The following is a 23,682-nucleotide window of genomic DNA, read 5'->3' as shown; positions in this document are numbered from 1 at the left end:
ACAGACTACAAAGCCTAAGTAGTCTGATCCAACCGTCTTACTGTCTTCTGACTCCTACTCCACGCTAACAATATGTATAATAACAAAATGAATAGGAGCGATGCACAATGTCCTGCTGGACATACTGTTTCCCCTTTTAAAACAAGCTGTACAACCCCAGATAATGTTTTTAATGATCAGACACGAGAGAAAGTTGTGTAGTTATATAACAGCCCATCGGTCATCAGGATCCTGTCCTGCGATTTTCATTATTCTCAGCACAGGGCAAGAAGCGAGAGCTGGAAACAGTCAGCACATAATGTATAGCTGCCTGCCACAGGCACCTAATAAAGACAGGAGACTGCTGGGCACAAATTTGGAATATAGCTCTTAAATGCTCCAGACCACCAGGGATATTACAAATAACTAACCAAGACCACAAGAGACATAGCAATTAATCAGCTAGCTAACCTAGACCACCAAGGACATTAAGGCGACCTGACTACCCTACACCACCAGGGATATTACCATTAACGCTTTAACCATCCTCACACCACATGTCGAGAAAAAGAAGTACGGTGTGTATTCCAACACACCCGAAAACAGAAGTGACCATTTCTATTTCCCTACCCTAGACATAAAGGAATGCACACAGTTACCCTTCCCTTACCCTAGACCACCTGGGATGCTAATAGTTATCTTCTTCTTACCCTAGACCACCTGGGATGCTGACAGATTTCCTTTCCTTACTATATAACACCAGGGATGCTATCAGTTTCTCTTTCCTTTCTCTATACAAATAAGGATGATGACAGATATCCTTTCCTTACTCTACACCAGGGGTCCCCAACTCCAGTCCTCAAGGCCCACCAACAGGTCATGTTTTCAGGATTTCCTTTGCATTGCACAGGTGATGCAATTATTACCTGGGCAAGACTAAGGAAATCCTGAAAACATGACATGTTGGTGGGCCTTGAGGACTGGAGTTGGGGGACCCTGCTCTACACCACCAGGGATGCTGACAGTTACCATCTCCTTACCCTAGACAATCAGGGATGCTGACAGTTTCTCTTTCCTTATCCTAGACAATCAGGGATGCTGACAGTTACCATCTCCTTACTCTACACTCTCATGCATGATGACAGTTAGACAAGCAGGGATGCCAACAGTCCCCCCTCCTTACCCCAGACCACCAGGGATGCTAACAGTCCCCCTCCTTACCCTAGACCACCTGGGATGCTAACAGTCCCCCTCCTTACCCTATACCACCAAGGATCCTAACAGTCCTCCCTCCTTACCATAGATCACCAGGGATGCTAACAGTCCCCCCTCCTTACCCTAGACCACCAGGGATGCTAACAGTTACCCCCCTCCTTACCCTAGACCACCAGGGATGCTAACAGTTCCCCCCTCCTTACCCTAAACCACCAGGGATGCTAATAGTTACCCCTCCTTACCCTAGACCACCAGGGATGACAACAGTTCCCCCCTCCTTACCCTAGACCATCAGGGATGCTAACAGTCCCCCCTCCTTACCCTAGACCACCAAGGATGCTAACAGTCCCCCCTCCTTACCCTAGACCACCAGGGATGCTAACAGTTCCCCCCTCCTTACCCTAAACCACCAGGGATGCTAACAGTTACCCCCTCCTTACCCTAGACCACCAGGGATGACAACAGTTACCCCCTCCTTACCCTAGACCACCAGGGATGCTAACAGTCCCCCCTCCTTACCCTAGGCCACCAAGGATGCTAACAGTCCCCCCTCCTTACCCTAGACCACCAGGAATGCTAACAGTTACCCCCTCCTTACCCTAGACAACCAAGGATGCTAACAGTTACCCCCTCCTTACCCTAAACCACCAGAGATGCTAACAGTCCCCCCTCCTTACCCTAGACCACCAGGGATGCTAGCAGTTCCCCCCTCCTTACCCTAGACAACCAAGGATGCTAACAGTTACCCACTCCTTACCCTAAACCACCAGGGATGCTAACAGTTACCCCTCCTTACCCTAGACCACCATGGATGCTAACAGTTACCCCCTCCTTACCCTAGACCACCAGGGATGACAACAGTTACCCCCTCTTTACCCTAGACCACCAGGGATGCTAACAGTTACCCCCTCCTTACCCTAGACCACCAGGAATGCTAAGTCACCCCTCCTTACCCTAGACCACCAAGGATGCTAACAGTTACCCCCTCCTTACCCTAGACCACCAGGAATGCTAACAGTCCCCCCTCCTTACCCTAGACCACCAGGAATGCTAACAGTCCCCCCTCCTTACCCTAGACCACCAGGGATCCTAACAGTCCCCCCTCCTTACCCTAGACCACCAGGGATCCTAACAGTCCCCCCTCCTTAACCCTAGACCACCAGGGATGATGCCAGTTACCCTTTCCTTACCGTACACCCTCAGGGATGATGCCAGTTACCCTTTCCTTACCCTACACCCTCAGGGATGATGACAGTGACCCTTTCCTTACTATAGACCACCAAGGATGCTGACAGATACCCTCTCCTTACCTTAGACCACCAGGTATTTTGACCTTGATCACTTATCTACTTTAGAACATACCGATTTTGTTTTTCCTATCTAAAGGTTAATAATTTCTATTCTCCAGAAACCTTGTGGGTAATTAGGCTGGAAGCTGCAGCCTAAATTTCACTTTTCTCTTCCTTCTTACAAGCTTTGCATGTTTCCCCGTGCTGTGTATCGGCGGCGCTCCCACATCATTTACCTCCTACAATGGCCACAATACCCATCTCTCATCCTCACACCCGTCCTAATGGCTATCCGAATAAATGGAGCAATTAGCAATTCCCAGCCATTCACGTAGATAGGGCTATTATGATTTTCACCTGGAGACAATTGACGACCCATTAAGGGTTAAGAGGATATTAAAGTCTGGTGTCGGCTTCTATTCTTCCTAACACCAGAAGTTCATGTGAAGTTTACCACACCCTGAAAACAAGAGGGGATTATTATAGGGTGTGTTAGGCTGGCTTTGTGACCAGCAAGAGTAGCAGAAGTAGGGATGTGCGCGAGCAGCCTGTCCTTCCACAATGTTACAGGACGAAGGATAAATATACAAAGGACGTATCGGAAAACCTATCCAATAAATGAGAGGGCAGCTTCAGAACTCGGAAATGTTACCATGATCTGAGCATATCAATGACCAAAACCCCAGAACCAAACCCACCCCAGCTATGGAGCAACCTGAAAATCATCCATTCTATATAGATATAGCGTCTCTGCCAAAAAAATTCCCCTGCCCCCACACCCTTTCTAAGATCACACCTCCTCCACGCCCCCTCTACTCCTCTTCGATGTCCTCCAAATGGACCTAAATCATCAAAAAGATGCTATCCGGGAGGTTTGGGAAACTTTGGCCAACTTTTCCGAAAGATTGCAAGTTCATTCTGGGAATCAAATAATCTCAGCCAAATATCCTCCCATTTTGTGTATACAGCTCCCATGCTGACCAATGTGTCTCCACGGTTAGTAACAAACCCTACAGTTATACTCTCGTCCATCAGATCCCTATATAGCAGAGAGAAGACCCTGTGTAGACCAAAATGGGCCCCTATTATGGTAGTGTCGTCACCTAATTTTTTGTTCGCACCTTTTCTTTAACCCTTGAGCCGATTCCCCACTCTCATTTTAGCAAAAAATTCAGTTCCTTTGAAAGGGAAAGTTCTGAACAGTTTCAAAGAGCGGGACCCCCAACCATCCAGGTTGGGACCACCATTTTCCCATTCTGCTTCTTTGGGACTGTATGCACTTCTTTTGGTAGTTTAACTATAAGTAGGGCAAACATAAAAAGAATTGACTTCAGGATCAGACTACGCAAGGTTTGTTGGTAGTCTGTCGCCATGGAGACATATAGGTCTTCGTCGGAGCTGTATACACTAAAAATGATAGGAGATTTCTAATGAAGACTATATACAACATTGGTTTAATTCATTTTTTTTTACATTTTTTTCGAAAATGATTATGGCCTTTATGACAAGATAGAATGTAAAAAAGGAAATAGTATTGGAAAGCATTATAATAATGGAATTATAATAAGGATGTAGTGTCGGGGAGAATCAATAGGGCTGTGTGATATCAATAGCATTAAACATTAACAATTAGCGGCTGATAACTCTGTAGGGTCATATACCTGTCCGGCCAGGTTGGTTGATAAGGAACTTGGGAATATTTAGTGCTTTATGATGTCCGCACTTCACTTCCGTTTTTTTTTTCCATATTTGCTTTCACCGTAAATGTCCATTTTACATTGACTGACTGTGAATGGGAATATAGGTAATGTGACCCCCTCATGCTTGACTTTATAGAGGTCTCAACAGAGAATTACTAACGTGGCTGACGTGACAAAAAGTCTTTGTTTTTGTGGTGTTTTAGTAAAAACTACTTATACAAACAGGAAAAGTGGAATTACTACCGTGTCAGTCCCATCTTGAAGATTTATGGCACTAACACGATGTTATGGTATACCATAAATGTCCTGAGTTATTGGCCACAAGTCCCATCCCGAGGACAGGGCCTTATCTCCTGCAAACAAGAAAGGAAAAGTGGAAACATAATGTACAGTCATGGCAAAAAGAATTGAGACTTAACGGCCTTCGACTCACTTCCGAGCCATGGTGACTTGATGGAAGAACGTTCTGTAGGAAGATTGATCTTGTGCAGCCTAGATAGGTCCACCAGGGTCTTCTCCACCATTATTTTGATAGTATCAAGCATGGGGTTCCTGGTCTTCCTTTTCTCATCACCTTGTTCCTTCTATTCTTCTGACCATGATGTCCTTCTCTAGTGATTGCGCTCTTCTTACGATGTTTCCAAAGTAGACAAGTCGTAGCTTGGTGATCTTTGCTTCTAGTGACATGTCTGGCTTGATTTATTCCAAAACTGATTTGTTTGTTCTCCTTGCCATCCATGGTATTGATAACATCCTTCTCCAGCACCACATTCGAAGGCATTGATTCTCCTTCTGTCTTGTTTATTGACTGTCCAGGTTTTACATCCATTTGTTACTACAGAAAAGACCAGACTATGTTGTGTCTTTGTCACCAGTGAAATTTTCCTCAATTTGAAGACCTTGTCCAGTGACTTCATTGTTGATTTGCCCAAAACTATTCTCCTATTGACTTCCTTTGTCCTCACTGCATCTGGATTGATCATTGATCCAAGTAGGTTGAAGTCCTTTACAACTTCCAGTTCGTCGACGTCCATCTCAAATGTGTCACAGTCGTACCTGCCAGTAGTCAATATTTTTGTCTTCCTTGTATTGAGTAGTAGTCCCACGTTCAAGCTTTTCATCTTGACCCTCCATAATAAGTCCTTCATTCCATTTTAAGATTGTTGATGACTCGTCTAGCAATTTTGATTCTTCTCTTTCGGCGAGTCTAGCCTTCCTGAAAATAGCATCTGCAAAAAAAATCTTCTATAGAATTTCTTGTTAGCTCAGGAGAAAGTGTTATCGAGGACAAGGCAGCTGATATAACTCTGACACGCACAACGGTTGCTTTTAAAGGGAACTAGTGCTTGAATTCATTGTGTTCTTCTGATTAACATGGTAACCTCCAATGAAACGTGAAGTCATCATTGCTTTGCATCAAAAGAAACATTCAGATCTCATACTTTGCACATACGAGGGTCAACGCCTCGAAACACAGTGTCTGCAAATTCAGATTCTGGTTTGGCTTTTATCCAAAGTCACATGCAAGGCTTGTTAAAGGGTGACTTTTAGGATCGCTGCTTCCAATAGGTGACACCTCTGAAGAGGCAAATGGCACAAAGTATGGATGAGATTTTTAAAATTTCATCTTCTTACCTCGTATATTATTACTCTATGAATTTTCCACATGCAAATCTGCTAAACGGATCTGCAGGACACGCTACCTGTGCATTTACCCTGAAGAACCTCCAGCCCAGGTGTCTACAACCTTGCCTGTTATTGCTCCTTCTGCTCCCTCTATGGGCACAGGAAGTCGTCTTCGATTAGGAACTAAGGATCCTTCGTAGACTTTGACTAATTCCTTCTTTTATGAATTTATAACCCTAATCAGTATGACCTGCGGTAAATGGGTGTATCCGAGAAATCCTGTGCTCCAATATCCTCCAGCAGTTCAATAGTTATAAAAGAAGGTGGAGAAAAGACACCTGTAGGAGCTCAGGTATCTGCTGAGCCATGAACTACTCTCCGGGGTCGGTCAGGAATGACTTTTGCCCTCTTTTCTTTCTGCATCTTTTAAATCCAGTGATTCTGAGCTGACGTTGTCATTCAGAGTGCAGACCATGCACCAACAGTCAGGTTTTACGCTAAACCCAGGTGGCAAAATGCCAAAACCAGGACCTGTTTATGGAAAATTATACAGCGTTACATAGTTGCATGGTTGAGGGGAAGGACAAGTCTATCAAACTTAACCTTGCGGATTGCTCAGGTCATTAAGAAAAAGACACATCGATCTGGGGGGTAATTTTTGCTAGAGGTACATAAAGCAGGGCCATGAGCACGGAATCCATACTGCTCTGTATTATAGAGCTTTCGTCATTCTACATGTCACCATGTAGCACAAAAGCATGGCCTCGCTGCCCTTATTTACCCCGTCCCTCCCCACAGCAAGTTAAAAGCACTTTTAGTGAAAACCCCAGTCTGATATTATTATTATTTATTATTATTTATTTATATAGCACCATTGATTCCATGGTGCTGTACATGAGAAGGGGTTACATACAAGTTACAAATATCACATACAGTAAACAAACTAACAATGACGGACTGATACAGAGGGGCGAGGACCCTGCCCTTGCGGGCTTACATTCTACAGGATTATGGGGAAGGAGACAGTAGGTTGAGGGTTGCAGGAGCTCCGGTGTTGGTGAGGCGGTAGCTCCGGTGTTGGTGAGGCGGTAGCTCCGGTGTTGGTGAGGCGGTAGCTCCGGTGTTGGTGAGGCGGTAGCTCCGGTGTTGGTGAGGCGGTAGCTCCGGTGTTGGTGAGGCGGTAGCTCCGGTGTTGGTGAGGCGGTAGCTTCGTTGGTGATGAGGCAGCAGCGGTGTCAGTGCAGGCTGTAGGCTTTCCTGAAGAGATGAGTTTTCAGGTTCCGTCTGAAGGATCCGACTGTGGTTGATAGTCGGACGTGTTGGGGCAGAGAGTTCCAGAGGATGGGGGATATTCGGGAGAAGTCTTGGAGGCGATTGGATGAGGAGCGAATAAGTGTGGAGGAGAGAAGGAGGTCTTGGGAGGACCGGAGGTCACGTGAGGGAAGATATCGAGAGATTAGTTCAGAGATATATGGAGGAGACAGGTTGTGGATGGCTTTGTAGGTCAGTATTAGCAATTTGAACTGGATACGCTGAGGGAATGGGAGCCAGTGAAGAGATTTGCAGAGGGGGGAAGCGGAGGAGTAGCTAGGAGAGAGGTGGATTAGTCGGGCAGCAGAGTTAAGGATGGACTGGAGAGGTGCAAGGGTGTTAGCAGGGAGGCCACAGAAAAGGATGTTGCAGTAGTCAAGGCGGGAAATGATGAGGGCGTGCACAAGCATTTTAGTAGATTGGGGGTTGAGGAAAGGACGGATCCTGGAGATATTTTGAGCTGGAGGCGACAGGAGGTGGAAAGAGCTTGGATGTGTGGTTTGAAGGACAGGGCAGAGTCGAAGGTTACTCCGAGGCAGCGGACTTCGGGTACAGGGGAAAGCATGATGTCATTGACTGTGATAGATAGGTCAAGTAAGGAAGATTTGTGGGATGGAGGAAAGATGATGAGTTCAGATTTGTCCACATTGAGTTTGAGGAAGCGAGAGGAGAAGAAGGAGGATATGGCTGATAGACACTCTGGGATTCTGGACAGCAGAGCGGTGACGTCTGGGCCAGATATGTCCAGGAACTGTTCAGATTCCAACGCTCTACAGCTTGCCATTCCTTTTCTTTGACTGAGTGGTTTCTTTTCATTATCATTCTACCAGTACTATAGGTGCTGGAACTTATAACAAAACCTGTAGAAAACCATGGTCTTACTTCCCCCACATCCTCTACATCAAGATAAAAATGCTTTTCATGAACTTAGTCTAATATTCCCAGCAACTGTCCTGATGGTCTTGCTCTGGAATTTGTCATTTTGAGTGGGGAGTTCCTCTTCATCAGCATTTTTCCAACACTATAAGTGCTAGAATGTCCTCTTCTTCACCTGCCCAAAACTAAAAGCCCGACTCTCCATTATGCCTCTGTGAGGTGTGCAGACAAAAGTGGAGCAGCAGATAAACAAAGATCTACCCTAACTTTCTGTAGAGAGGCAAAAACCTGCCCCACTTCCTGTAGAGAAATAATGACCTGCCCCACTTACAGTAGAGAGGTAAAGACCCACCCCACTTCCTGTAGAGGAATAGAGGCCCGTCCCCACTTCCTGTAGAGAGATGAAGACCTGCCCCCTCTTCCGGTAGAGAGGTAAAGATCCGCCCCACTTCCTGTAGATAGACAAAGACCTGCCCCACTTCCTGTAGAGAGATAAAGACCTGCCCCCACTTTCTGTAGAGAAATAAAGACCCACCCCCTCTTCTTGTAGAAAGATAGAACCCGCCCCACTTCCTACATATAGATAAAGACCCATCCCCAGATATGAATGTGCCCCCACTCCCTATAGAGAAATAAAGACCCATCCCACATCCTCTAGAAAGATAAAACCTGCCCCACTTCCTGTATAGAGATAAAGACACGCCCCCAGATGTGAACCTGCCACCACTTCCTGTAGAGATAAGAACCCACCCTACACCCAGTAGTGATATAAAGATCTTCAACACTCCTTGTAGAGAGATAAAGATCTGCTCCCACTTCCTCTAGAGGAATAAGAACCCGCCCTACTTCCTGTCGAGATGTAAAGATCTTCCCCACTTCCTGTAGAGCGATAAAGACCCACCCCCACTTCCTGTAGAGCGATAAAGACCCACCCCCACTTCCTGTAGAGATAAAGACCCACCCCCGCTTCCTGTAGAGAGATAAAGACCCACCCCCACTTCCTGTAAAGAGATAAAGACCTGACCCACTTCCTGTAGAGCGATAAAGACCCACCCCCACTTCCTGTAGAGATAAGGACCCACCCCCACTTCCTGTAGAGATAAAGACCTTACCCACTTTCTGTAGAGCGATAAAGACCCACCCCCACTTCCTGTAGAGAGATAAGAACCTGCCCCACTTTCTGTAGAGCGATAAAGACCCACCCCCACTTCCTGTAGAGCGATAAAGACCCACCCCCACTTCCTGTAGAGCAATAAAGACCCACCCCCACTTCCTGTAGAGCGATAAAGACCCACCCCCACTTCCTGTAGAGAGATAAAGACCTTACCCACTTCCTGTAGAACAATAAAGGCCCGCTTACCCACTTACTGTAATCTGTCTTAGTGTCTCTGCTGATAGCAGATTGTACCTGACAACAGGCATTAGACAGCGACCAAGGGTACCGTCACACTATACGATTTACCTACGATCACGACCAGCGATATGACCTGGCCGTGATCGTAGGTAAATCGTAGTGTGGTCGCTGGGGAGCTGTCACACAGACAGCTCTCCAGCGACCAACGATGCCGAGGTCCCTGGGTAACCAGGGTAAACATCGGGTAACTAAGCGCAGGACCGCGCTTAGTTACCCGATGTTTACCCTGGTTACAAGCGTTAAACTAAAAAAAAACAAACAGCACATACTTACATTCTGGTGTCCGTCAGGTCCCTTGAAGTCTGGTTCCCGCACTCAGTGACTGCCGGCCGTAAAGTGAAAGTGAAAACACAGCCGCTGTGCTCTGCTTTCACTTTACGGCCGGCAGTCACAGTGCGGGAAGCAGACGGCAAGGGACCTGACGGACACCAGAATGTAAGTATGTGCTGTTTGTTTTTTTTTAGTTTAACGCTTGTAACCAGGGTAAACATCGGGTAACTAAGCGCGGTCCTGCGCTTAGTTACCCGATGTTTACCCTGGTTACAAGCGAACGCATCGCTGGATCGCATCGCTAGATCGCTAGATCGGTGTCACACACACCGATCTAGCGATGACAGCGGGAGATCCAGCGATGAAAGAAAGTTCCATACGATCTGCTACGACGTACGATTCTCAGCAGGATCCCTGATCGCTGCTGCGTGTCAGACACAGCGATATCGTAACGATATCGCTGGAACGTCACGAATCGTACCGTCGTAGCGATCGAAATGGTATAGTGTGACGGTACCCTTACAGCAACTTAGCTTTCTGCTCTTTGAAGGGATTTTTTTGAGAATTAAACAACATAATGTATAAATAGAGTGATTTACAGATCATGTATTTATTGTATTATCTATCAAATGAAATCAAATGGCCTGAAAGTGCAGGAAACATAAATTTCACCTTTACATGAAAAGTTTAACTTGGAATTAGAATTAATTAGAACTGCCCCTCCACCCCCCAATTTTTGTTTTGCTCATTTGACCCGATGCTTATCCTCCATAAAACACATACTGGAATATTACACATGATGCGGGCGAATCTGAGGATAAACGCTGCCATAACATGTAGGGGCACAGTCTCATTCCTCTGCAGACTGCGCTCACAGTTTACATTGTTCTCACTGTTTATAGTGTCCTGATATTATGCAAGTTGTATAATAAGTTATATAATTGTGAGTTGTGTTGTGCCTACTCATATTGATTATGATGTAAATACAAGTCTCTGAGCCTTTCCTTGTTAAATATAGTACATTCCCAACAAGCCAAGTGCCCCATTAACAGTATTATAACCTTTACCCCACTATCAGTGCCAGTCCTGCGCTCTATAAAAAAAAGTACAAATCTCCCTAGTTTCAGAAAAGTTCTCCATATTGCTTTCAGTCACTGCCATACAACGAAAGAATAGATTTTTTTCTTCCTGAGCCACCACAAGGGGGAGCTCAATGCATACATGTGTACATATTACCCAATGTAAAGGGATTGAGGCAATACAAGCTCCCCCAAGTGTAGGTTGCCATCACCCTATAGCGGTAGGCATGACAGGCGTCACTCTAGGACAATGGTGTGACACCACTGCTTTTCTGTGCAGCGTTTTCAATAAACGTCAGTGTACGCAGCATTTCCTCTGGCACAGTGTATCTCGGCTCTTCCTCCAGCACAGTGTATCTCAGCACTTCCTCCAGCACAGTGTATCTCAGCACTTCCTCAGCAGTGTATCTTGGCACTCCCTCCAGCACAGTATATCTCGGCACTTCCTCCAACACAGTGTATCTCGGCCCTTCCTCCAGCACAGTGTATCTCGGCACTTCCTCCAGCACAGTGTATCTCAGCACTTCCTCCAGCACAGTGTATCTCGGCTCTTCCTCCAGCACAGTGTATCTCAGCACTTCCTCCAGCACAGTGTATCTCAGCACTTCCTCAGCAGTGTATCTTAGCACTTCCCCAGCACAGTGTATCTTGGCACTTCCTCCAGCACAGTGTATCTCGGCTCTTCCTCCAGCACAGTATATCTCAGCACTCCCTCCAGCACAGTGTATCTCGGCACTTCCTCAGCAGTGTATCTTAGCACTTCCCCAGCACAGTGTATCTTGGCACTTCCTCCAACACAGTGTATCTCGGCACTTCCTCCAACACAGTGTATCTCGGCTCTTCCTCCGGCACAGTGTATCTCGGCTCTTCCTCCAGCACAGTATATCTCAGCACTCCCTCCAGCACAGTGTATCTCGGCACTTCCTCAGCAGTGTATCTCAGCACTTCCCCAGCACAGTGTATCTCGGCACTTCCTCCAGCACAGTGTATCGCGGCATTTTCTCCAGCACAGTGTATCTCGGCCTTTTCTCCAGCACAGTGTATCTCAGCACTTCCTCCAGCACAGTGTATCTCGGCTCTTCCTCCAGCACAGTGTATCTTGGCATATCATCTTTCCTATTGGGCCACATTTTAGTGATTGATATTTTTGTCCCTTGGTGCAGCACTACAAGTTCCAGCAATTGCTGTAAATGGTTCTATTTTATTATTCCATTTTATCCATTACCAACGGTGCATTGCATTACATTTTAATACTACACTATTATTTTTATCAGTCTCTGCTTTTGCTGTTTGTTTCTGATAAGTTTGTGAATGTAGTACTACAACTCCCAGCATTTTAGCTTTGCACATTCGTTTTAACTATCCAGTCTTTTCTTTTTCCTCTCCAATCGATATTACTTTTGATCACATAAAATAGTTTTTTTTTACTATTCAGCATCCCGATCCCCATGTCCGCTTATATTGGCACTACAAGTCCCAGCACACATCCCTGTTTTTTCTATAACATTATAGCTTTACCTTATTATTCCTATATTCAGTCGTATGCTATGTTATCCTTTTGTATTTTACTTTAATTTTTGATCCACGGTGGTTCCTGGACCGGACTATCACCTGGCACCGCTGCAGCTGATTTCTTGTGTCTGTGTATGCTGTGCCTGGTATATGCACACCCATCCGAGGTAAGCGCAGTGCCTTATGCCCTTCCTACCAGCCCTCACCGTGTCCTATTTATTAAGGATTTCTGCAATATACTTTGTTATTCTCATTATAGGTTCATTACCTTGAATACACAGGCTTTTGCATTAAGGAAAAACAATTCCACCGTTGTGATTTCTTTCAGAAATGTTATACTTTCAATGTAGAACCTAGAAGGAAAAAGAAAGAGTTAATTCATGTAAAAAATGTATTAAAGAGAATATTTCAATATAATTAACCCCAAAAAAAATCTATGGACACCTTTATGTCTTCTATCTGTTGCTGCATTCCTGAGTAAATAGCATTTTAATTCATATGCAAATGAGGATTAAGTGCTTTGGGAGTGACAGAGCACTTTCCAAGTCTCTGTATTCTTGCTTCTTTAGCTTGACTGTCTGTGTGACCTAAGATATAAATGCAAATCGCTCTCCCCTAGAAGAACGAAAACTTAATTCCAGAATTCTAGAAACCTAGAGAGATAGTTTTCTTTCTTCTTAAGGAAAGTTAATTTGCATACTTTGAAGCTTGGTGACATCCATTATGGACACTTTACTGATTAGTACAGGATTCTCAGATTTATAAAAGATCTGCGTATTTTGAATTACTGAGTTACTGGCCCTTTAAATATTTAAAGGGCCAATGCAATTTCAGAACAGTGAGAGAAGATGTAGGAGTACCGTAACCTTTGTGTATAGTAAAACATTGGGCAATGCTGTGACTGCAGTACCAAGAATTAACAAATGCTTCATCATTAGGTCTTGCAGAAGGCAGAGCTTTCCAAAGTAAACATGAAGATTCCTCCGGGCTCAATACGACACTAAAGCAAAATTTCAGAACTCAGGATTTATTCATTCATCTCATCCAATGGAATAAATGAAGGACGTGATTGAATGAATAGACGAAAGACCGGCAAGTATGAAAGTCTGTAGTCTGCTGTATAGATGTGTAAGGAATATGAAATATCCCTGTGTCATACCGAAAAATTAAAATCCATAAAGACATCTCCGGAGAAGAGACATATCACCCTCACATTGAACATATGGGATTAATTAGAACTGGGGAAGTGAGAAACAGCAGACACTTCAGCCATTGAAGTAGGATCCTCCTGCAGTGACCATGTAATTACAACAGAAGATCTGCTCTGAGAACCAGCCACCAAGACTCTGATTCGTTTATTCAGAGGCAGAGACGTCCACTTCCAAAGCAAGAGCTCCTACTGATCGATCAAAGATTCGTTTATTCAGAGGCAGAGACGTCCACTTCCAAGGCAAGAGCTTCCACTGATCGATCAAAGCACTGACTTTTTGGAGCCAGCGGTCAGTGATGAATATTTTCATTGATCTGATGTTTATGGGAGATATATTTTCTGCGTCGTAGCAAAGAAACAAACATAATGCATTCACTTATATCACCATAAGGCTATTGTAATGCCTCCAATGTAATATCAGTCCAATGGATGATGCTATCCATGCCATGTTTTATATCTAGTACATTTTTGTAATTGGGTTTCATTAAACGTTTTGCACCATTTGCCTTCTACGGCCTCAGTGCTGCACTGGTTGCAGAATGAGTTAACTGGTAATCCATCAGTATACTGGTTGTGACAGTATAATGGGAGCGTTTTCTTTTATCTGCTCCTCTCCGCTGATTTATGACCACAGACCACATCAAAGTTAAATATGCAGTGAATCAAAGATCCTTTAACAGCAAAATGACAGGGAGTTAGAGGAAGTAAGTTCTCGCACCTATAGTGATGGTAGAATGCTGATAAGGAGGAACTGCCCACTCAAAAAGCAATCAGCACATTCTCACTCTGCTTCTCTTCTCCATTCTGTCAAGGTGAATATGACATATCAGAGAGGGCATAACAGAGAAGAAAGTTCAGGGCAGGCAATCCAATGGAAAATGCATGCTGGGAAAAGCAATGCATGCTGGGACCTATAGTGATGGTAAAATGCTAATGAATAGGAACTTCTCACTCAAAAAGCAATCAGCAGATTATTACTTTTGTCACCGTGGACAGGCAAGCCAATGGATAATGTCAGAAACAATGCAGGCTGGAAAGTTAGGGAAAGTAAGTTCCAGCACCAATAGTGATGGTAGAATGCTGACGACTTCCCACTCAAAAACTAATCAGCAGATTATTACCTGTCCTGTGGATAGGTGATAAGTTATTATGGAGGGCAACCCTTTAAATAAATGAGCCTAAGAATTGCTCCTCTTTCACGCAGTGATGTCCAACCTGAGGACATGCTGGGAGTTGTAGTTTCCCGAAGGCCATAGGATATAGAAGATTGATTTTGGGATATCTAGTGCAGATGTGCAGTTACCTCCATGTTTGTGTTCCTGTTGTGTTTGCAGAGATGCAGCTCTGACCTGACCACCCCGCGCTCCTTCCTGCCTTGCCGTGTTCCCATGTTACAGCAATGATGCACAGGAAACCGAATAAGAATAAGAAACGTAGAAATCTCTGATGGGAAATGGAAGTTACTGTCTGACATTGTTTTGTACAAAGAAGAAAAAGGAAGAAGGAAAAGGAAAGGAAGAGTAAATTGCTCTTAAGCATTTTATTCCGAGTGATGACTTATAATAAAAAAGCTTCTTACACTCCACAGGACATAGCACATCTACTGATTTGAACAAGCAGTGTGTAATGCTTTATTTCTCCTCTGGGGGCACTGTAGAGTAAATAAACACTCTATGTTATTATCCTCCAGAGATGGCAGCTGATCACTGGGTGTTCAAATCATGATCAGGAAGTGGGGTGGGGATTTGTCTCTGTACAGGAAGTGGGGTGGGTCTTTGTCCCTCTACGGGAAGTAGGGATGGGTCTTTGTCCCCCTACAGGAAGTGAGGAGGGTCTTTGTCCCTCTACAGGAAGTGGGGTGGGTCTTTGTCCCTCTACAGGAAGTGGGGTGGGGATTTGTCCCTCTACAGGAAGTGGGGTGGGGATTTGTCCCTCTACAGGAAGTGGAGGTTGGTCTTTGTCCCTGTACAGGAAGTGAGGTGGGTCTTAGTACCGCTACAGGAAGAGGGGTGGGTCTTTGTCTTTTTACAGGAAGTGGGGTGGGGATTTGTCCCTCTACAGGAAGTGGGGTGGAGATTTGTCCCTCTACAGGAAGTGGAGGTGGGTCTTTGTCCCTGTACAGGAAGTGAGCCTTAGTACTGCTACAGGAAGAGGGGTGGGTCTTTGTCCTTTTACAGGAAGCAGGGGTGGGTCTTTGTTCCTCTACAGGAAGTAGGGATGGGTCTTTGTTCCTCTACAAGAAGTGAGGTGGGTCTTTGTCCCTCTATAGGAAGTAGGGATGGGTCTTTGTTCCACTACAGGAAGTGGGGTGGAGATTTGTCCCTCTACAGGAAGTGGGGTGGGGATTTGTCCCTCTACAGGAAGTGGGGTGGGGATTTGTCCCTCTACAGGAAGTGGGGTAGGTCTTTGTATCTCTACAGGAAGTGGGGTGGGGATTTGTCCCTCTACAGGAAGTGGGGTAGGTCTTTGTATCTCTACAGGAAGTGGGGTGGGGATTTGTCCCTCTACAGGAAGTGGGGTGGGGATTTGTCCCTCTACAGGAAGTGGGGTGGGGATTTGTCCCTCTACAGGAAGTGGGGTAGGTCTTTGTATCTCTACAGGAAGTGGGGTGGGGATTTGTCCCTCTACAGGAAGTGGGGTGGGTCTTTGTCTCTTTTTCTACAGGAAGTGGGGTGGGGATTTGTCCCTCTACAGGAAGTGGGGTGGGTCTTTGTCTCTTTTTCTACAGGAAGTAGGAACAGGTCTTCATCACTTTTCAGGAAATGGGGCAGTCTGTGTCTCTACAGGAAGTAGGGCAGAACTTATTCGCTCTAAAGGAAATCGGGCAGGTCTTTGACTATCTACAGGAAGTGAAGGACGGGTCTTTGTTTCTCTACTGAAAATGGGGCGAGTCTTTGTCACTTTACTTCTTTTCTCCTGTCTGTAAAACTGCATAAAGACAGAATAGAGAGGCACGTTTTCAGTTCAGGCCAGGCAACCGGTTGGATTATGGCAGGAACAATGCATTCTGGGAAGTAAGAGAAATCAAGTTCCAGCACCTATCATGCTGGCAGAATGCTGACAAAGAGGAAATATCCATTCAAAAAGTATGGAGAGTAAGTTCTAAAACATGACAATAGGGACATATTGGAATGGTATGTGCAACAAATGCAGTTTTACCATTTTGTGAGGGGGATGAGGGCAAGACTACAGTATGCTTTGGTTTTGTGTAACAGGACAGACACACTCTAAAAAATAACTGCCCGCAGCCGCCACTAGAGGGAGCTTCCTTATACACTGAATAATAAGACTGTATCCAGAAAAGCTCCCTCTAGTGGTGATGCAGGCAGCCAGAATATTTTCTATGCCTATGTAGAGGATTTGGTGCTTTGTATATATAAAAAAAATAGATAAAAATAAAGTTATACTTAGAAATTCTACATACGATGGGTATAGGTGCAGTTTTATTAGACCTACACACATTGCATTACAAGCTTCTGGCAGTCTGCTTCCTGACAATTTGGATCCATTGTATCTGCTTGTACAAGCTGTTTACACCAACTTCCTTATACAGCGCCCAATAAAGATGTTGCTAAAATTTTACGAAATTCTCAGATAAACATTTCACTTTCACATAAAAACAAATAAATAAAAACTTCTACTTTTATCAATTTATTGAGTCACAGAGAATCAGAGCTGCAGGAAATATTCAGGTGAGTTACTCCGCACGCTCCCATGTGTCTCGCACCAGATAGGACAATTTAAGGACTTAAAGGGGAACTTCACGGGAAAACAAGTTATTCCATATAGGTGATAACTTTCCGACCACTGATCTATAGAATACGGTATTTTTGTCCCAGGTCAGATGCCTGACCACTGCTCCATTCATTGTCTATGGGGGCTGCCAAAAAAAGTCAAGCGTTCAGTAGTAGCCCCATAGGTAGAGATAAGCAAACCAGAACTGTAAAGTTTGGGGTTCGTACCAGACACGGGGCTGAACTCCGAACATGGACTTCTCCTGGAAATCCATTCTACAGTTCGAGGAGGAGAAGGAGAGATTTTCCAGCTCCAAAGTTCAGGTCCCCATTGATTTCTATGGGGTTTGGGTGCAGGTTCAAATTTGGGTACCAGAACCGAACTTTGGACTAAAGTTTGGTCGAACCCCACAAATCCAAACTTCCACGTGTCTGTTCATCCCTACCCATAGGGAATAAATGAAGTGTTTGACCCTGCTGTTGTCTTCGGTCAAAAACGACCGACCTTGAATTTCAATATTCTTTAAAATATTCAAGATGCGGCTCTGAAACCCCGTGGCCGACCGACCCATCCTCATTTAAGTCAATCAACCACGAGTTTCAGAACCGCATCTTGAACACCCCCAAAAATACCAAAGTTCAAAATAGGTCTCCCCAGACCGAAGACAACAGCAGGGTTGAGCATACGCACAGCCGCTACCTTCTGTGGATAGTCGTTAACGTGTTTTCCCTTAGGCAATCCCTTTAAGGAGGATAACCCGCCAACAACATTAATCGTAAATTGATAAATGTTTGATTGATGGGTGTTCGAATGCTGGGACCTGCAATGATCACGAGGGACTCAGGCACATGTGTGACCGCCGCTCCATTTACTCACTATGGGAACTGTGGTCATGCATGCTCACTACTGTTCCAATAGATTCATTGAAGTGAATGGAGAGGTGATCACGCATGCTCTTGAGGTCCCATCAGTCGAGCCACCACCGATCATACATTTACCACTTACTGTTAATGGTCCTTTTTAATTGAAAGGAAATGTATCATCAGAAAACGACTTTATTGTTTGAATTAGGTTTTTGTGAGAAACATATTTTTTTAAATATTGACAATGTGGTTTTTTTATGATCACCATCTGTATTAAATATAAAAATTAAAAATCTTGCAATTTTCACACCGGCCACTGGGACTTTTTTTAAAACTCTACCTTGCTGTAGTTTTCAGAAAATGCACATGAACATTAGCCACAATGAACAGAGTCCATCCCTATCTTTTGAATTGAAGCATCTAATGAGAGTGTGAAAAGGTCAATGTGAAAGGAAAGTCTATTGTGACCGGTGATGTGACTCTAGTCACTAATTATGGACATGCAGTGAGGTGGGGAAGTCAGGGAGTCATAAACAGAGGGGTGAGACAAAGGCGTAGTCAGTTTACAGTCCGGGATCAGAACTCCAAAAAGGTAGCGGATCACAAAAAAAGGGGCTAGGCAAACGGATGGTTAAAGGCAAATCCAAGGTTGGTCAACAGAGATCAAGATATTAGAACTCAAAGCACAGAGCAAACACTCACCAACTGGGCCGAGCTACAACTGGCAGATATAAGAGTCAGTCAGCCAGCTAAGTAGCCTGGGAATCATTCCGAATAGGAGACACCTGTAGGAAGCCCAGCACGCCCCGGCAGTGATTGGGGAAGCGGACCGTGACCCACCACACTGACAGCTCAGCATGCCCAAGTCCTAGATTGTATGGCTGAACCGCCACTCACCACACAGAGGAGGAATTGTGACAGGTGAATCCTGGGTTCTGGAGGTGTAATCAATCTTTGCAATCCTGCCTCTGAAGATAATGAGTCTGCTGCAAACTCTTCCTTAACCAACAGGAAGTTAAGATTCTAAAATAGCCCCCGTGGATAGTATAAGAATTGCAATTTTTTTAATACGAATAGTACAAAATATAAAACAAATGCTAAAACTTTATTATAAAAAAAAATATGTAATACAAAAATCTGTAAAAATATGAAATTTATTAAAAAAAAATATCCAAAATAGAATATGAAAAAGAATTAATACGATCATAACTCCGCACTGAGAATATTTCACCGTTCTCTTGAAGGATGTGATTTTTTTATATATATTTTTCAAACCCCCTTTTCCTTTTTCATTATTATAAGCCACAAAGAAAATACAATATTTTTATTCCGCGAGATTCGATCGGCATTTAAATATTATCATCACGGAGCGTGCGGACGTTATACCTAAGGGATACAATTAGGAGAGCGACTCTGGTGCTTGGCGGCAGCGGACGGCTCCCAAGTGTGTTGTCACTGGCGGAACTGACAGCGCTGAACTGGTGTTCTGCAGAGATAAGTGGGTTCCTTCGTTTAGTGACAAGAGCTGCGCTCCTGTGCGGCAGATTACGGCATCCGCTTCCATTTTTTTTCTTTACGTACGTTGTAATTGAAGTGTAATTACTAATATTAGCACCGCGTGGTGCGGCCAGATAAGATTACTCCAGTCCACGTGACGCCATTGTAATCGGACGTTCTATGGTAAAATGTATCATCATTATGGGATGTGGAGTTTGCTGTCACGCCCCACTGTAACTTCCGCCATATTGTTCTGGAGGCTACCGAACGGCTGCAGATATTTCCCCAACAATGGATTATTACCCTTATTTCTTTGTTTCTCAACCCTTTCACCGTCATTTTTTCCTTTCGCTTTTGTTTTTTCCTCCTATTCTTCCAAAAGCCATATTTTTTTTATTTTTTTTCCATCGAGAAGAGTTTTAATTCTTTTCCGGAACAAATTGTTTTGAATGGAACCATATGATGCACTGAAAAACGGGAAAAAATAAAAAGTGAAAAATGTTATTTATTTTTTTGTATAGTTTTTTTTTACATTTTTTTTTTTATTTTACTGCTTTTAAAGTAATTCTGAACTTTTTCTTTAAAAAAAAAAAAAAAAATTTTGGTTGGTGTTGCCATTGTCTTTTTTTTTATTTTTCCATCGAAGGAGCTGCGCTTGTTTTTTGCAAGGTGATCTGTAATTTTTATTGGTACCATTGTAAAGTACATAGGATATTTTATTCCTTTTTATCGTTTTTATTGTTTTTGTGGTTTATAATTTTTATGTTTGCGACCAATAAATGGCAATTCTTTTGTTTCAATTATTTTTCTTTACGGTTTTTATAGTACGGTTAACTAAATTTATATTTTGATAAAGCGTGAAGATTTAATGGGTGCAGTGATACTAAATAAACTTTTTTATATATTTTCAGATTGGGATTTTTTTTTATATTTTGAAAAATGTTTTAATTATTTACTCGCTTTATTGTATATATAGAAAAATAACGATCTTCAATAAAACCCAGCTGTAGACGTTGCTTTGTGTCCAATAGTTTTAAATTGCACCTTTGTGTGCCATCTTCTTTCACCTGGGAAACCCACCACAGTGATTCATTGTCCGCTCTATTTCTACAAATACATAATTACACCAGCAGAATAGTGAGTGCAGCTCTGGAGTATAATACAGGATGTAACTCAGGATCAGTAATGTAATGTATGTACACAGTGACTGCACCAGCAGAATAGTGAGTGCAGCTCTGGGGTATAATACAGGATGTAACTCAGGATCAGTAATGTAATGTATGTACACAGTGACTGCACCAGCAGAATAGTGAGTGCAGCTCTGGAGTATAATACAGGATGTATCTCAGGATCAGTAATGTAATGTATGTACACAGTGACTGCACCAGCAGAATAGTGAGTGCAGCTCTGGGGTATAATACAGGATGTAACTCAGGATCAGTAATGTAATGTATGTACACAGTGACTGCACCAGCAGAATAGTGAGTGCAGCTCTGGGTATAATACAGGAGGTAACTCAGGATCAGTAATGTAATGTATGTACACAGTGACTGCACCAGCAGAATAGTGAGTGCAGCTCTGGAGTATAATACAGGATGTAACTCAGGATCAGTAATGTAATGTATGCACACAGTGACTGCACCAGCAGAATAGTGAGTGCAGCTCTGGGGTATAATACAGGATGTAACTCAGGATCAGTAATGTAATGTATGTACACAGTGACTGCACCAGCAGAATAGTGAGTGCAGCTCTGGAGTATAATACAGGATGTATCTCAGGATCAGTAATGTAATGTATGTACACAGTGACTGCACCAGCAGAATAGTGAGTGCAGCTCTGGGGTATAATACAGGATGTAACTCAGGATCAGTAATGTAATGTATGTACACAGTGACTGCACCAGCAGAATAGTGAGTGCAGCTCTGGGTATAATACAGGAGGTAACTCAGGATCAGTAATGTAATGTATATACACAGTGACTGCACCAGCAGAATAGTGAGTGCAGCTCTGGGGTATAATACAGGATGTAGCTCAGGATCAGTAATGTAATGTATGTATACAGTGACTGCACCAGCAGAATAGTGAGTGCAGCTCTGGGGTATAATACAGGATGTAACTCAGGATCAGTAATGTAATGTATGTACACAGTGACTGCACCAGCAGAATAGTGAGTGCAGCTCTGGAGTATAATACAGGATGTAACTCAGGATCAGTAATGTAATGTGTGTACACAGTGATTGCACCAGCAGAATAGTGAGTGCAGCTCTGGAGTATAATACAGGATGTAACTCAGGATCAGTAATGTAATGTATGTACACAGTGACTGCACCAGCAGAATAGTGAGTGCAGCTCTGGGGTATAATACAGGATGTAACTCAGGATCAGTAATGTAATGTATGTACACAGTGACTGCACCAGCAGAATAGTGAGTGCAGCTCTGGAGTATAATACAGGATGTAACTCAGGATCAGTAATGTAATGTGTGTACACAGTGATTGCACCAGCAGAATAGTGAGTGCAGCTCTGGAGTATAATACAGGATGTAACTCAGGATCAGTAATGTAATGTATGTACACAGTGACTGCACCAGCAGAATAGTGAGTGCAGCTCTGGAGTATAATACAGGATGTAACTCAGGATCAGTAATGTAATGTATGTACACAGTGACTGCACCAGAGAAATCTATGGCTGCCATAAGAAGTGCAGGGACCCACAGCAAATTTTTGGATGGTCACCACCCGGCCATTATGTGTCGGTCTGATCTGACTGCACATTACACCTACACTAATCATCGCCAAACCATGTTACATCTACAACAGCCCCCTCATTCTCATCAGGCCCACTCTTACGGCACTGTACACTTTCACTATGGGCTCTCCCTTTCCCGTTGCCACCGCGGAGTTGTCCATCTCTTGCTCTGACACTGGCTCCTCCGTTGTTAGTCCTATCGTGGCACTTATTACGGCAGGAGGACATCTGCCTGGCCAGCGATCTTGGCTCTCCTGTGGCCATAGACTATTGATCCACCATTGGGCGCCATATTACAGCTGCATACGGAGATGATCTGGATCCACAATAATCTGTGAGTATGAGCCAAAAGCAATTCTCTAGTTTGGGTCAGAGATCTCTTGGATGAATCGTTGCATGATTGAGCATAAGGAAAAAATTTACTGTCAGACTCCCCCAAAAATAAAAAGATCAGGCCTGACATTTGTTGTGGGGGAAAGTTTGGACACTTTCATTCATACACTTCAAAATTGGTGAGTTTGACCCACATGAATCCAATGTGATGGCCATTTTTACTTTTTGATTTGTTCTCCACTTGAAGGTCAAGCAGATACAAGCTGGACACCACGTCTACAGGGGCTGCCGATCCTGATAACAATATATAGAACGCTAATTGAAAGACGACGCTGCGCTCTTATTCCAGTGTCACAATGGCGGCGTTTGATCGACATTATCCTCCACCTGATGTACAATGTCTCATTGTTGCATCTCCTTGAAATCCCCGCAGTGACTTATCTAAGAAACCGTAGACTTTTTTCTTACTTCTGCGGGTTCTTTCTGTTATTAGGTATTTAGACAGTAAAAATGTGTGAAGATGTGAGCAATGCAGAAGAATGAACAGGCGTCTTCTTTGTCTGGAGATGGATCGTGAAGGTCATCCTGGTGTCAATTTCATGTTCAGAAAAGACTGGAGGATATCGAGCAGGTCCGGTCTTGTAACTCACCGAAAATCTGAGACTGCAGGTGGGTAGAAACACGCGAGAAAAAACCTCTGGTTAACCTTCCCGATGTTGTCGTTATCTATGATCCTGCCAGTTTGAGGTCTTCTTGGATCTGTCTGCTCTCTACCGGTTATAAGATAAGTTCCTCCAGCATCTACCTACATGTGACTGGCTATGGGATAAGGTCTACCGGTATCTACCTACATGTGCCTGGCTATGGGATAAGGTCTACTAGTATCTACCTGCATGTGACTGGCTATGGGATAAGGTCTACCGGTATGTACCTACATGTGCCTGGCTATGGGATAAGGTCTACCGGTATCTACCTACATGTGCCTGGCTATGGGATAAGGTCTACTAGTATCTACCTACATGTGA

At 43.9% G+C, this 23,682-nt stretch overlaps 1 protein-coding gene across 2 annotated transcripts in view; it reads right to left on the bottom strand.

The window, feature by feature from the left end:
- FRMD4B (FERM domain containing 4B) overlaps window positions 1-23,682 on the bottom strand; it is a 187,547-nt gene that overhangs the window by 66,356 nt on the left and 97,509 nt on the right. For both annotated transcript variants that reach the window (XM_069736520.1, XM_069736519.1), the window contains exon 5: window positions 12,540-12,624. In XM_069736520.1, the coding sequence (XP_069592621.1) occupies window positions 12,540-12,624 (85 nt within the window). The remainder of the gene's footprint in view (window positions 1-12,539; window positions 12,625-23,682) is intronic.

This window comes from Ranitomeya imitator, chromosome 8 (assembly GCF_032444005.1).
Source record: "Ranitomeya imitator isolate aRanImi1 chromosome 8, aRanImi1.pri, whole genome shotgun sequence".
Lineage (NCBI taxonomy): Eukaryota > Metazoa > Chordata > Amphibia > Anura > Dendrobatidae > Ranitomeya > Ranitomeya imitator.
The sequence above is the reverse complement of the archived record's forward strand: the minus strand, read 5'-3'. Positions and strand labels throughout refer to the sequence as shown.